At 37.0% G+C, this 14,200-nt stretch overlaps 1 protein-coding gene across 1 annotated transcript in view; it reads left to right on the top strand.

Moving 5' to 3' along the window:
• Window positions 1-14,200, top strand: part of Cps1 (carbamoyl-phosphate synthase 1) — a 109,668-nt gene that overhangs the window by 36,515 nt on the left and 58,953 nt on the right. Inside the window, exons 12-18 of the mRNA XM_021199318.2 lie at window positions 1,259-1,357; window positions 2,967-3,062; window positions 5,783-5,972; window positions 6,837-6,994; window positions 8,559-8,687; window positions 11,161-11,305; window positions 12,860-13,070. Coding sequence (XP_021054977.1) covers window positions 1,259-1,357; window positions 2,967-3,062; window positions 5,783-5,972; window positions 6,837-6,994; window positions 8,559-8,687; window positions 11,161-11,305; window positions 12,860-13,070 — 1,028 coding nt within the window. The remainder of the gene's footprint in view (window positions 1-1,258; window positions 1,358-2,966; window positions 3,063-5,782; window positions 5,973-6,836; window positions 6,995-8,558; window positions 8,688-11,160; window positions 11,306-12,859; window positions 13,071-14,200) is intronic.

Below are 14,200 nucleotides of genomic sequence, written 5' to 3' on the forward strand. Positions count from 1 at the left end.
CCCTCCCTTCCCTCCTTCCTTCCTTCCTTCATTTTTTTTTTTTTTTTAAATATGAGCTCTTGGTTCAGTACTCAAGCACACCCATCCCACCAAATCTCACAGTGACTTTTACCCTGACAAACCTGGCATGTCTGGAGTGACTCCTCTTCTGCATCCAGGTGCCTCCCGAGGAGCAGTGCTGGCCATCACCGTCAGCAGATACCCGCCCACTCAGGAAAAATGAGAAGGAGAACAGGAGCTTCTGAAACTCCTGCTCTTTCATCTTGAGGTGGCTTCTTAGATATTTGCAGGCCTTTTGTTTTTTTTTGTCCTTCCTATTGTTTGGAAGTATCAGTTCACAATAGTCAACCAAGTATGGTTTTAACTACTCATGATGAACCTAAGAAAAGCTAACCAGTAAAATGGTTACTGTCTTCATGTAATTCATGCTAAATATTTTATTTTTAATTTAAAATTTAGCTGCAAGACCATGTTAACACCTCAGATTAGGAAAGATGCTATTATTACATAGAATCTGAGCACGGTGTCTGGCCATTTTATTTATTTTTTGGTTCTGCCAAATAATTGCAAAGTGAATACTTTTGTTGACATTTGTCATGTCTAGTGAAGCAACAGAAGTAAGCTCACTGGTAAAGTTTAAGAATAATCTTTCAGGGTCATATTTTAGAGTCAAGAGAAATTAGAAATATCAGTATTTCCAACTGCAAGGTGTGTCCAACTTCTCGATTCAAGTTTTGTTCGGCTAGAATTTGATTCACATGAATGGTATGCAATTAAAGAACCAAACACTTGATACTCTCAGAAGGCAGTATGAGGCATGCTTATTGACTGAAGAAAACATATCATCTTATAGGACTTGTGAATGGAACCCAGAAGGCCTCCAAAAGTTTATTGTATGTGTGTGTGTGTGTGTGTGTGTGTGTGTGTGTGTGTGTGTGTGTTTAACAGTCTAAATGAACCCTCATCTATTGAGTCCTTTCTAGTCTTCCCTGAAGTTTTTATCTGGCTTAATTTCTAAGAATAGACATTCAGTTACTGGAGCAAACCCAAAATCCAAACTACAATCACCAAGTAACAAAACCTCCAATAGTCATGGGAGAATTTACAGTAAAACAAACAAACAAACAAACAAACAGACAAACAAACAAACCCCACAAAGGTCTCCTGAAGCTCCCACTTAACTGAGCATCAGCAGCGTTGTTAGAAACCTCTTAAGTTCAGAAGTATGTAACTAGTTGGTTTTGTCTTTCTTTTCTAGTACCTATTTGATTCCTTCTTCTCACTGATAAAGAAGGGCAAAGGAACCACCATTACCTCAGTTCTGCCCAAGCCAGCATTGGTGGCATCTCGTGTCGAGGTCAGTAGATGTGGACTTGGTTTTGGTTTGTGAGTCACATATTACTTCACGTGATGACTTTTTAAAGAAAATGATGTAAATTATATTAATGTCTATGAAAAATGAACAGCAACATTATATTTTTCTTTTATCTGTTCTTAGTAAGTCATTGGAATTTCCATTAAACCTTTTAAATATTTCTATTAATTCCTTGATCATTTCATAGTGTATTTTAATCATAGAGACACACCTCCCAACTTTCTCCCAGATTCACCATTCTTTCCTACCCACTTAGGTTTGTGTCCTCATTGTTTGTAAGTGCACCAAATGCAATTTGTGGTGCCCATATGTTCTTGTATGTGTGGCCATTCATTCACATGGCCCCAGTCAAGAAGATTGACTTTCCTCCCAGCAATTAATCCCCAGTAGCTTCTCAACTAAAGGTGGGACTCCATGTCTACTTTCTCCTTCTAGTCTGGGATTTTGTCTCTCCTGAGCTTGCATAGGCCTTGTGTCTGCTGCCACCACTACCATGAATTCATACGTACAACTGCCCTGTTGTATCTGTGAAACTGCGTTTCATTGTAGACACTCACTGCTCTGGCTTCTCTACTCTTTCTGCCCCTCTTGCACAACCAACAATCCTTGAGCCTTGAGAGGACAGTTTATATATATATATATATATATATATATATATATATATATATCCCTTTTAGGGCTGAATATACCCAGTCCTCTATTTTCTGCACAGAACCTTTGTCTAAACAAATCACACAGTGCCTAGGGGAGATCCTACCATGATTATTCTGCTAAATAGGCATAGTGCTAAACCTTTTTTCAGTGACTTATTTTTGTAGCCAGAGATTAGTGCTTCTCTCAACCCTCATCAGCAAAACTTTGTCTTGCAACAGATGGTAATTAACACACACAGAGACTCACACCTGGTCAAGTTGCAGAGAATAAGGAATTTTCACTTAAAATATTGTCTTCTGAAATTCCCTTCTTCTAGACTAATAATAGCAACATACTAAAGAACAGTGTTAGCTTTATTTTACAATTTGGTATTTCTCCATTACCCGTTCCAAATCTTACCTTGTAAGCCTGACATATACTTAAGACTCATTGCACTAGATACAGCTGATAGAATATTTTTAAAAATTCTATCAACTATCTACTTTTTAAATGGATGAATCTCCATTCAACATGGTAGATGAAATTTTATTATTTTATCTTTAAAGGAAATGGGTAAAGATTAATATGTATAAGACCTAAATCATATATTTAAACTTATATGTTAATATGATAAAGCTTTTATTTGCTTTTAATATTATAAATTTTAGAAAATGTTTTGCATTTATAAAACATACACATTATATGCAAATATATTTATATGCAAATTTTTGTGTAGAGTAGATGCATTTGGTATTTGCATATTCTTCAGTCAAATATCAGCTTCTTTTAAATGTTTTTTGGAAAGGAGACGGAAATTAGAGTATTTTAATTGTTAATCTTTTTTCTTGGGAATCATTATATAAACCCAGACAACATAGTTTGGCTCTTCTCCCTTTTGCAAACGCCTTATTTCCATTCCTGAGAAATGATACTAATATTTCTTTCTTATTATTTACAGGTTTCCAAGGTCCTTATCCTAGGATCAGGAGGTCTGTCCATTGGTCAGGCTGGTGAATTTGATTACTCGGGATCTCAAGCTGTAAAAGCCATGAAGGTGAGAGAGCATGAGCTTTCCTAGGATTAATATGCTCTCCTTAATGAGTCTAATTAGTATCTCGTAATTTAGATTTATGATATTTCTCTTCAAAGTCACTATAATAATTTTCCTTAGCTATTGGTAGAACTCTGTAGTAAAAGTTGGGTCAAAACCAAACCAAAACTTTTAACTATTTCCAATGTGCACATCTGCCAAAGTGGTTGGATTATGTACATCGTTGTCTCTCTACATTGAAAACATGAATTTATGTTTTACTGTTTCTGGAGTCCTTTGTTTAGTATGCTCATGTTTGATGTGAAGGAGGCAGTTTGAGCCTTAGGCTCATGTCCTATTTTAGATACTTTGGGCATATCTATGGTAGATGTGGGATGCCCTAGGTGCGTAAGCAAGGATAGTAATGCCTTTGTTCGAGCTTGCAAAATTAATCACCTGTCACCCAGGGAATCCTGTCCACTTATTGATGACTTGCAAACTGGATGATACGGCTCTATTTTCAAGTGGGAAGGATTATTTGTTGGGAATGATAAACATGGTTCTTCATTTCACCAAGTTCCCCACTGTCATCCCAACAAAGCCAACCCAGAGAAACTATCTCCTGTGACTATCTCCTGTGACTATCTCCTGTGGTTAAGTCAATCTTCTGCAGAGACAACTTGCTCTCTCGTTAATCTGTCTCCAACAAGCATCTTTGTGATAACCAGGTCATCCAGAGATGGTGCAAACACTGACTCTGTTACCCTGCCTCAGGCATTCACCAGAGCCCTGGCTAGCACTGAGCAGCACAGAGATGTCAGATGAAGAGGACAGCAAACATTGGAAAGCAGCTGACTAAAGTTTTCCTATGGTCCGAGATTTCCCTTGATAAATGTTGTTGAAAAGAGCTAAAATACTGTCCTGATGCCTAATTTCTCCCCTCCTCTCTCCTCCCCTCCCCTCTCCTTTCTTCTCTCCTCTCTTGTTCCCCTCCTCCACCCCTACACTCCCTTCCCCTCTCCCTCCCTTCCCCCTTCCCTTTCTCTTTCTTTCTTTCTTTCTTTCTTTCTTTCTTTCTTTCTTTCTTTCTTTCTTTCTTTCTTTCTTTCTTTCTTTCTTTCTTTCTTTCTCCCTCTCTTCCCCATCTCCCTCCCTTCCCCATCTCCCTCCCTTCCCCTCTCCATCTCTTCCTCCTCTCCCTCCTCCTCTCCTCTTTCTTTCCTTTTCCTTGTCCCTTCCCTTAGCCCTTCCCCTCTCATCTCTTCTCATTTATTCATGGGTGCACTTTATTTCCTACACATTTAAAAATATTGATTCACATTCAATTATATTTTGACTCAGAATCTTTTTAATTAGTGATTTTCAACAGTTTAGCTTGGCTAGGACATAATGTAACTATATTCAGGATTTAGAATACTTTTAAGTAGTATACATTTTCATAGTCTTTGGTAATTTTATAAAGGTTTAGGTTTTCATAAAATGTGTTTTATTTTCTCCTGAAACTGAAGAATTTGTATTATGCAATGTCATATGATTAATTAGGAGATTAATATACAAACTGAAACAAAAATGTATAAAAATAATGATGTACGCCATATATTATGGAAAGAATCAGGACAAAGTTAATGTAAAATGAATTATGATTGGTGTGGATTTTTAAATGAATTAAAAAGTGACTAGCATGTTCTATTTGCTACATATAACATGTTCAATATTCTGAAATTTGTTGATGTCTCTGACGTGAGCTTTCCTTCAAATCTTTGTTAGTGAAATGTTTACAGTTTAGATTGATTTACTTCAATTATGATCTATATTCAAAATATACTTGTTTCTGTTTGCATCTTTGCAGCACTTAGTTTATAGTAACACTCTTACTCTGAATAATTTCTTAAAATCCTGACTGATGACTCTTACTGGAGTCAGAGAAAAGTGCATTTGAATGGGAACATTTAGATTAGAGTACACAGTCAGCATGTAACCTCTAATGGCCTGTTTAATCTCACTGAACCTCATTTTCTTCAATTGAAAGATTGGCATCTCTTTCCTTGGATTAGTAAACAAAATAAATTAATCAATATTATACTACATGCAATTTAAAATAGCACAAGCTGTATTTATATTTAATTCAGAGCTCCTTTGAAGGCAAAATTTGGCTTTCAAGGATGAGTTTTAGACACTCGGTATAATGCCCTTTTTGTTAACTCATTATAGCAGGCTTAAAATTCCAGAGAAAATGGCCATCAGCAAGCAGGTGGATCTCAGTGATTCTAGTAGGAATAAGACACATTATATTACGTTGTAAACATACACGTAATGCTGTTCTCAGAAAAGATATATAGAGAAAAACATCTATGTTGCTTCCAATTCCATAGTATGCTTGCTCACTTTCAGTTTTTGTTTTTGATCGTTTCATTCTCTTAAGACCAATCAATCAAGTTTAGCAGAAGATCTCTAGTCAGTCTCTCTAGAAATGATTTCCAGTTTGACTTGCCGCCTGGCCTGGTGTAGGATTCATGGTGACAATCTTGAGGAACCCTCACCCTTCTTTGTTATTAGTATTATTTTATAGTGTTTTCTTCCTTCCTTTGGCAAGATGCTTATTTTTCTTTAATTTTGATTAACTTGTCCTATTGACCCCTGCAGCCAGCCCTGCAGAGAATAAAGGGTTCGTTATAGTCTTCATTTGAAGTAGTGAAGACCATCTTCCCTAGAACATAAACTCAGACACTCGATTCTTCTTCCAGGAAGAAAATGTCAAAACAGTCCTGATGAACCCAAACATCGCATCTGTGCAGACCAACGAGGTGGGACTGAAGCAGGCAGATGCAGTCTACTTTCTCCCTATTACCCCCCAGTTTGTCACAGAAGTTATCAAGGCTGAACGGCCTGATGGGCTGATTCTGGGCATGGGTGGCCAGACAGCTCTGAACTGTGGTGAGTTCTTGTCTGTTCAAGTGTAGATTGCTCTACTTATGCATCAATGTGATACACACAGTGTTAGTAGATATCTAACAGTTGTGTTCTCTGTGTTCATAAAGCCTTTATTCTGATGGATAAGGAAACAGCCAATGGAAGTCTACAACACCATGTAGTAAATTGTATAGTTATGGCAAAAAATAGTAGGAATAAAAAGGAAAACATTCACTTTAAGACTTTAACGTGGCTAAATGGATTTAGTGGGTTTCTTTCTTCACTTCAGAAAATTGCTATCATTGAAACTCTGAGAACTATTATGAATGAAAAATGAGAATTAATGTTCATTCTCCATAGTTGGTGCTGTGGCATTTCCTGTCACAAGACAATGTAGACTTGACTTTACAGCTCTATTATTGACTGTGGTGTCTCTTTGGATGCAATTTTAAGAGTTCTTTTGAAATTGCACACACACACACACACACACACACACACACATATATCACCTGTTATGGGTATTTTGCCTGCATTCATGTATATGTGCCACACTTGGACCTTGTTCTCCATGAGATCAAAAGGTGCCATCAGATAACCTTAAAACTATAGTTTTGGGCCATTGATATCGACTGTGTGGGCGCTGTGGGAACTGAATCCTGTTCCTCTGATGAGCAGCCAGAGTTCTTAACTAATGAGCCGTCTTTCTCCAGACCTAGGATGCTTGCTTGTTTATGTATTCATCTATCTATCTATCTATCTATCTATCTATCTATCTATCTATCTATCTATCTATCTACTTATTTATTTTATAATGAATGTCTTCAGTGTTTGTTAAGAAGGCACAGAGTTTGAGATTAAGAAATCCAATTATGTTTAATTATTTTGTAGGAGTGGAACTATTCAAGAGGGGTGTGCTCAAGGAGTATGGCGTGAAGGTCTTGGGAACGTCAGTTGAGTCCATTATGGCCACAGAAGACAGGCAGCTCTTCTCAGACAAGCTGAATGAGATCAATGAGAAGATCGCTCCCAGTTTTGCAGTGGAATCAGTAAGGCACTTTGTTCTTGGAGATGGGCACACATTCCTAGTCTTGGACTGCATGGAGAATGGTGTGTCGTGCCTGCTAATTATATCCCAAATCCTCATATTTACATATACTTTCCTCACAGATATTTTAGTCCCATAGAAACACTGTGAATTAATAGCAGCATCCAGTGCTAAAACTGGAGGAATAGATGTTGGATTTTACTCTGCAGAGGAAAATATAAACCCCCAGGTGAACCCCATTGTCTGAGGCTGAAGCATCCATGGTCTCTTAAACTGAAAATAATGATACTGACTTCTGATAGCTAGCATATTTTTGCTTTTTCTTCTTTTCTGCAATAAGTCACACGTGATGAGCATAAACCTTAATGCCCTGAAAACTGGATTTTTGGAATGAAATAAATAGGAATGAAATGAACTAAGTCAGTAAGACTCATCCTGGATGGGCACACTTTGGATATGCATATAGGTTTCATTTTCCTATACCAACTTTCTATTATATGTTGTGCCTATTTTTAGGCTATTACCAAACATCAAACAAACAAACAAACAAACAAACATCAACTAGCTGTACACCTCTTTTTGCCCTGATTTTATTTTGATTTCACACACACACACACACACACACACACACACACACACACACACACACACATATATATATATATGGAAAGTAGAAGCTTTAAATACAACCTTCCCATTGTAGAAATAGGCAAAGCTTTAAGTATGAGTCAAGTATTTCTGTCATGACAAAAACTAGGTGTATCTGTCTCAGAAAAGAATGCTACCAAATACATGCCGACTACAAATCTGTCAATCAAGAAGAATCCCGTGGGAGCCCTCCAAAATGCTTTGGGAAGCTCTTGCCGTGCATTCATACTTTCATTGCCAGATATAATTATGTCCTTGCTTCCCCATGATAAGAAACCAGCATATGGGGAAGGTGTAATTACATTCCCATTGGTGGTGTAATAATATTCCATGACAGAAAAATATAGCCACCATATGTCATATTCGGTAAGTTAAAAAAATTTCCAGGCTGGAGAGACTGTTCTGAGAATAGATTTGAAAAATGAAATACCTTCTTTTATGTAGCATTCCTAATGGCACATTGTTTTATCACCACATTAGCTTCAGGAATAGAAAACATCTTTTTTTTCCCTTTAAATGATAGACTTTCAGACCAAAGCTAAAAATACCATTGTTCTGTATATCTTTCATTCTCAAATAAATGATGATTATTTCTGCTTTTGTCCATGGTGTAATGTCAACTTAAAATTCACTTGATGAAAGTGAAAATATTACAGCTACGTTTTACATAACTTTGTAGAGTCATACTCTTTTTAAGACAGAGATGAGGGGAACATAAAACAACTCTCCTCTGTGCAAATCAGCCAATTAACCTGAGTTTCTGGGACCTCATGGTGTGACTGTGTGTGTGTGTGTGTGTGTGTGTGTGTGTGTGTGTGAGAGAGAGAGAGAGAGAGAGAGAGAGAGAGAGAGAGAGAGAGAAGGGGGGAGATAGAGGGGTTGGTTTTTTAGCTTCAATATCCTCGTTTTGTTCACAGATGGAGGATGCCTTGAAGGCAGCAGACACCATTGGCTACCCTGTGATGATTCGGTCTGCATATGCTCTGGGTGGCTTAGGCTCTGGCATCTGTCCCAATAAGGAGACCTTAATAGACCTTGGCACAAAAGTAAGTATTTTTTCTGAGCAATGTTCTATCCTCAAATGGCCTTGACATTGAGAAGGAAAAAGCACAAATCTTCAACCCATATGACTTTAGGTAAACTAATGGTCACTCTACCTATCTGTCCATTTTCATTTTGTTGTTGACTTCATGGAGGTACACCTCATCCACCTGAATTTCACAATCTACTCCAGCAAATCGCATTATTAAGCTATGTTTTCCTGGCTAAGAGAAGAGCAGAATAAATATGCCTTGTTTTTCACATTTCTTTTGAGAAAATAGTATAAGCCTCCAAGTTTAATAATATGACCGGATTTTGCCAACGCACAAATAAAAATGCAAGGAAGGGTGAATTTTTATAGTTTGTTTTCTATCAAAAGCACATTAATTTATCACTAAATACATTCTGAGAGATTTAATGAAACATCTTCCCTAAAAAAGATGTTCTACACAAAACATAGATAAACACATAAAACCTTGCTCCAGAGTTGTTTGTCCATATTCTGCTTCTGAAGAACCATAGATGGCCACACTGATACTCAGTGATGACTCTCAATGAGGAAACACAGGTGTGGCTAGGACGTCTATACAGCAGGCAGATGAATTTGACATCATTGTTGTGCAGCCATTTGCAGAACTATCTTAGTCTCACACAATTTATAGCTTTTCATTTTTTATTTTTTGAATTAAAATAGAGTAAGATTTAAAATTGTTGATATTGAAAAGTTGAAAGCACATAAATACAACTAAATAGACCCAGGCACTTGTAAGTGATAGGTTTACAAGCCAACAACTTAGACTTAGTTTTTCTGAAGTTGCCCATATTATAAACACAGAAGGCAACCTATTTAATATGAAAGGTGCCTTTTCATTCAAGACTTTGGAGTTATTTACTTAAAGCAAAATATGTTTGTGTCGTTCTAAAATATATTTACTATAGCATGTTCCATGCTATGAATTCTTAAAATTAGCAGTGTACTTAGAGACAGTAAGCATATTCTTCTCTATGTTAAATATATTTTCTCCACAAAATAAAGCATACTGAATTACCAGCTTTATTACATAGAACATTTACAATATGAAGACAGTTTGGATGAAATATTTTTCAATTATTTCTACTCTGCTAAAATAATCAATGGTTGTTGCATATTTTCCTTGTTGAAAATCTTTTTTTCTCCTTGAGATTAATTAGTCATATCATTACTTCCTAATCTATCCTTTTATTCATTTGAGGTTATAATTAGAGCCACTGGATGCTGAGTTAAGTCATTTAGGTACTTAAGTTAACTTTGGAGGAAAATTGGAGACTTGGAAGAATTTATAAACAAGGCTAGAAGGTTAGCAGAAAGGATGACAATTTTTCCTGTATCTACATTTTTATACCTGTTTACTAAAATACAGAATTTATTCCCCTTGTTTCTGAGTCTTCCTCTTTCTGCAAACAACCCAAATGACAAATTAAATCATTCCTTGTTTGTTAACAGTAGCTCTGGAATGTCCTAGTAGCTTTGAGAACCCCATGATGGGCAGATGTGGGGACAAAGAAGTCACACTTTTAGTGTTGAAGCCTACAGTGATGACTGTGGTTGCAAAATAACCCAGTGTTGAGATCCATTATAGAAAATTTAAATTGAGTTGTCATTGCTTCATCCAGACTACTGATAATTTGAAATAAAATGAAAATTCTTTTTATCTTATTGTCATCCAAAATCAAATCTGTTATGAGACAAAGGGATATTTTGGTCTTCAGTTGTCAGTCACCACATGTCCTAAGGTCACAGATTGCCTCTTTCATATATTGAGTTCAGCATTCTGCCATACTGTGGGTACGCAGTAAATATGAAATGGTAATTATACTAATTCATATCTGTCTAATCAGCCATGTATGATATACGACTCAGAGTATTTAAGCACTTAGGCAGTGATTAACCATAATAATAGCTGCATATGATTTTTCTAATTCCCAAGTTGCATATGCCGTCTTGGATAACTGTCTAAAAGCATCATCATCTTCTTTCTCTTCCTCATCAGCATCAGCGAACTTGTATTGTGTGTGTCACTGTACAAAGCACCCTCAGCTATTTTAGAGAAAGCCTGAATCTTTAGACTTATTTTTTCACATTTATTTGTACTTATCACATTTTCTGGTTTCACAGAAGCCTAGCTACTGAAATAATTTCATTTCCCTCTGCCTGATTGCTCAATTATTTTCTCTTTTTCCTAAATTAGTTTGATTTAATGTCATATCAGCACTTTGAATGGCAAGCCTCAATAACCCAAATCAAGCACATTCACGGCATGATGCTATTCCTGGTCCCACTGATTTTCAGACCCCCCAATGCCTTCTGGAAGGTGGGGGAGAACAGAAATGAGGTTTAAGACTTTAGTGCTGACCAGGATGTAGGTCAGAGCACTTTCCTTAATCTTTTTAACCAAAGCCTTTCCTTAAATCTTTGGTATCTCTGCCATCAATTTCCAGGCATTCGCTATGACCAACCAGATCCTGGTGGAGCGGTCGGTGACAGGTTGGAAAGAAATAGAATATGAAGTTGTCCGAGATGCAGATGATAATTGTGTCACAGTCTGTAACATGGAAAATGTTGACGCCATGGGTGTTCACACAGGTAGGCAAAGAATCTTCCAGAATTATAGTCATACCTTTGGCTTCAGATTCAGATTGTCATTAACAGCCTAGTCAAGGTACTTTATCAGTCTTCATTGGTGGACTGATTATAACACTTAATGTTCATACATAGTATTTTATAGCACTCAAAATATCCTCACCTTTAGTTTGGAATTCACAGCAATCCTCTGCGGCATGATAGATACTGTAATCCTGATTTCATTGGGGGAAGGTCAGATAAACCATGAGTTCGAGCCATGACAGTTTTGAGAAGTAAAGATGGGGCTTGCAAAGCCTTAAAGCACACTGAAGTGTTAGTGATTGAGAAAATAGTATCGAAAGGTATTGAAAGTCGGTTTTTTTAGCAGCTTAAACTAGTTGGTTCCACAGGACAAAAATGATGACTTTCATTCCAGAAATGTTAAATTGAAGATGGGAGAAATTTGGAGAAAGGAGTTGAGACTCTAGAATGGGATACATGGGAACACAGAAATGAAAATGTTGACACAGGGTCATTGGAAATCATGTAGTGTGGAAGAAATCACTGAAACTAGAGACACACATACCTTTTAACACTGTGTGGTTGCTAGGAATCCAACTCAGGACCTCTGGAAGGGCAGTTGGTGCTCTTAGTTGCTGAGCCATCTCTCCAGAACCACACATACCTTTTAAAGGAATAGGCATAGAGAGCAGTAAGAAGCGGGCTAAATTTTGAATGATGGAAAACAATTCAATTTCTAGGGAAGGATAAAGATAATTAGTGTAGAAGCAAGGGAGATAGAGAGTTATGAGGAAAATGAATGGAAGAAGTATCAAATAGGTCAATGCATGAACATATTTTACAAAATATCTTTCTTTGTAGCAGTATTAGTTCCCATGCAAGGTTAAGGATGAAGATTCAGTTTGTGTTTTTAGATATTCACAAGAGAAATTAGACACTCTAGCTTAGTGATGGAACACACATGGAGTGGGATTGTATGATAGGGAGGGGTGAGGAACTTGACGAACTTCCAGCATGTTTAGTGATGAAGAGATTGCGAGATTTGTGTGTCTGACCATGCTGGAGACAGTTTTCTTGAGGAAAAGGGAGCTGATTATGGGCAAATAAGATAGGGTAGTAAGGAGCCTTGGATTGAAACTTCAAAGACCTCACGTTGGAATAGAATGAGAACAGAAAGGGAGAAAGGAGCGGGTTGAACTAGTCTAGCCCAGAAGGAGAGAATATTCTTTGGGTGGAAAAACTTGAGAGACAGATTGAGAGGAAGGACAAGAAGCTGAAGGGCCTGATGTGAACCTAGTAGCTTTAACAGTTAGATGAACATGGCAAAGTTGGGTGTGTGTGTGTGTGATTCTATAAGTAAACTGTCAAAATCACATGGACAAAATAAGAATTATGAAGAATACCTGATATTTCACTCATATGAATGTGAATATTAATTTTAATACTTTCCTCATAGCTTCAGCCTATTTTATGCCTTGTATCATTTTAGTAGGTGAAGTCAGTCAAGCTGGCTGTTGAAATATAACAGGGAATAATGAGCACTTGTGTCAACAGGTGACTCGGTGGTCGTGGCCCCAGCCCAGACACTCTCCAATGCAGAGTTCCAGATGTTGAGACGCACTTCAGTCAATGTTGTTCGCCACTTGGGCATTGTGGGCGAATGCAACATTCAGTTTGCTCTTCACCCCACTTCCATGGAGTACTGCATCATTGAAGTGAATGCCAGGCTGTCCCGGAGTTCTGCCCTGGCCTCCAAAGCTACTGGGTAAGATCAGAGTGATTGCGCACAGGCTTCTAATTTCTTTGTAGGTAGAAATGTGGAATTGACTGTTAGTCAATAGAGAAGACCATTCTGTATCCTCAAAGTTTACCCCCATTTCCTGAGGGTTAGCTCCAAAACATTAAAAAAAACAAAACAAAACAAAACAAAACCAAAAAAACAAAAAAACAACCCAAAGACATGGTTATTAACGAGATTGCTGCCAGGTTGAGACAAATGGTATTGTTAGGTAACTCTGGTTGCTGACTAATCAGAAGCCAATCAAAACCTGGGTGGCCAAACAGGCTGTGAAAAATATGCTTCTTAATTGCACTTAGCAGATGTTGTTAGAGTGAGCATTAATCTTTAATTTTGGTTTTCAACTGCCTATACAAGCAGATGATAAGAAACACTTTATTTAACTCCACACTTCTGTACAGATTATTTTGATTTTGAAAATAGATGTGATAAAACATGCATAATTATCTATCAGCTTATAACTAACATTAGTTATTTTTTAAACTTCCACAGGAAGTTAACAGTATAATTCCATAGGAATTAACAGTATAGGATCTTTCCATGGGTAAATATTAGAACCAAAGAAGTAAATTCAATGTCCACTTAACAGCCGCTAGCAAGCATAATTGGAAGGAAAGTAAAGAAAACCTCTTGTTTCTATTGATATTTTTAGCATCTGGTGTTTAAGCCGTATGGCATTTAAATGAGGAAAATATTTACTTCTTTAGTATTTTTATGGATCTACAGAGTAGTGCAAGGTTGTAACGCTCTACACAGAAGTCAGAAAACCTGATTTAGTGAATTTGGGCGTAGCAAATTTCCTTCAGTTTCCTGGTCTGTTAAGACAAGCACTTTCACCAAATAACTCATATCCAATCCTTAGTTCTATGAATTAAATTACCAAATAAAATTATTTGAACTGACATTCCAGAGGATGGCCAAATTTCTGGAGTGTTAGTTTTTTTTTTTTTTTTTTTTAACAAGATCCCAATGTTCAAATATTTGGAGACAGAACAAAGACTCAGACTCGCAAAGCCCATATTTCCTACCCATGTATAATACAGGGAGCTCCAGCTGTTTCTTTAGATACAAATTTGAATGGGTTTTCACAGAGATTA

The sequence above is a fragment of the Mus pahari genome, chromosome 5, assembly GCF_900095145.1.
Source record: "Mus pahari chromosome 5, PAHARI_EIJ_v1.1, whole genome shotgun sequence".
NCBI lineage: Eukaryota > Metazoa > Chordata > Mammalia > Rodentia > Muridae > Mus > Mus pahari.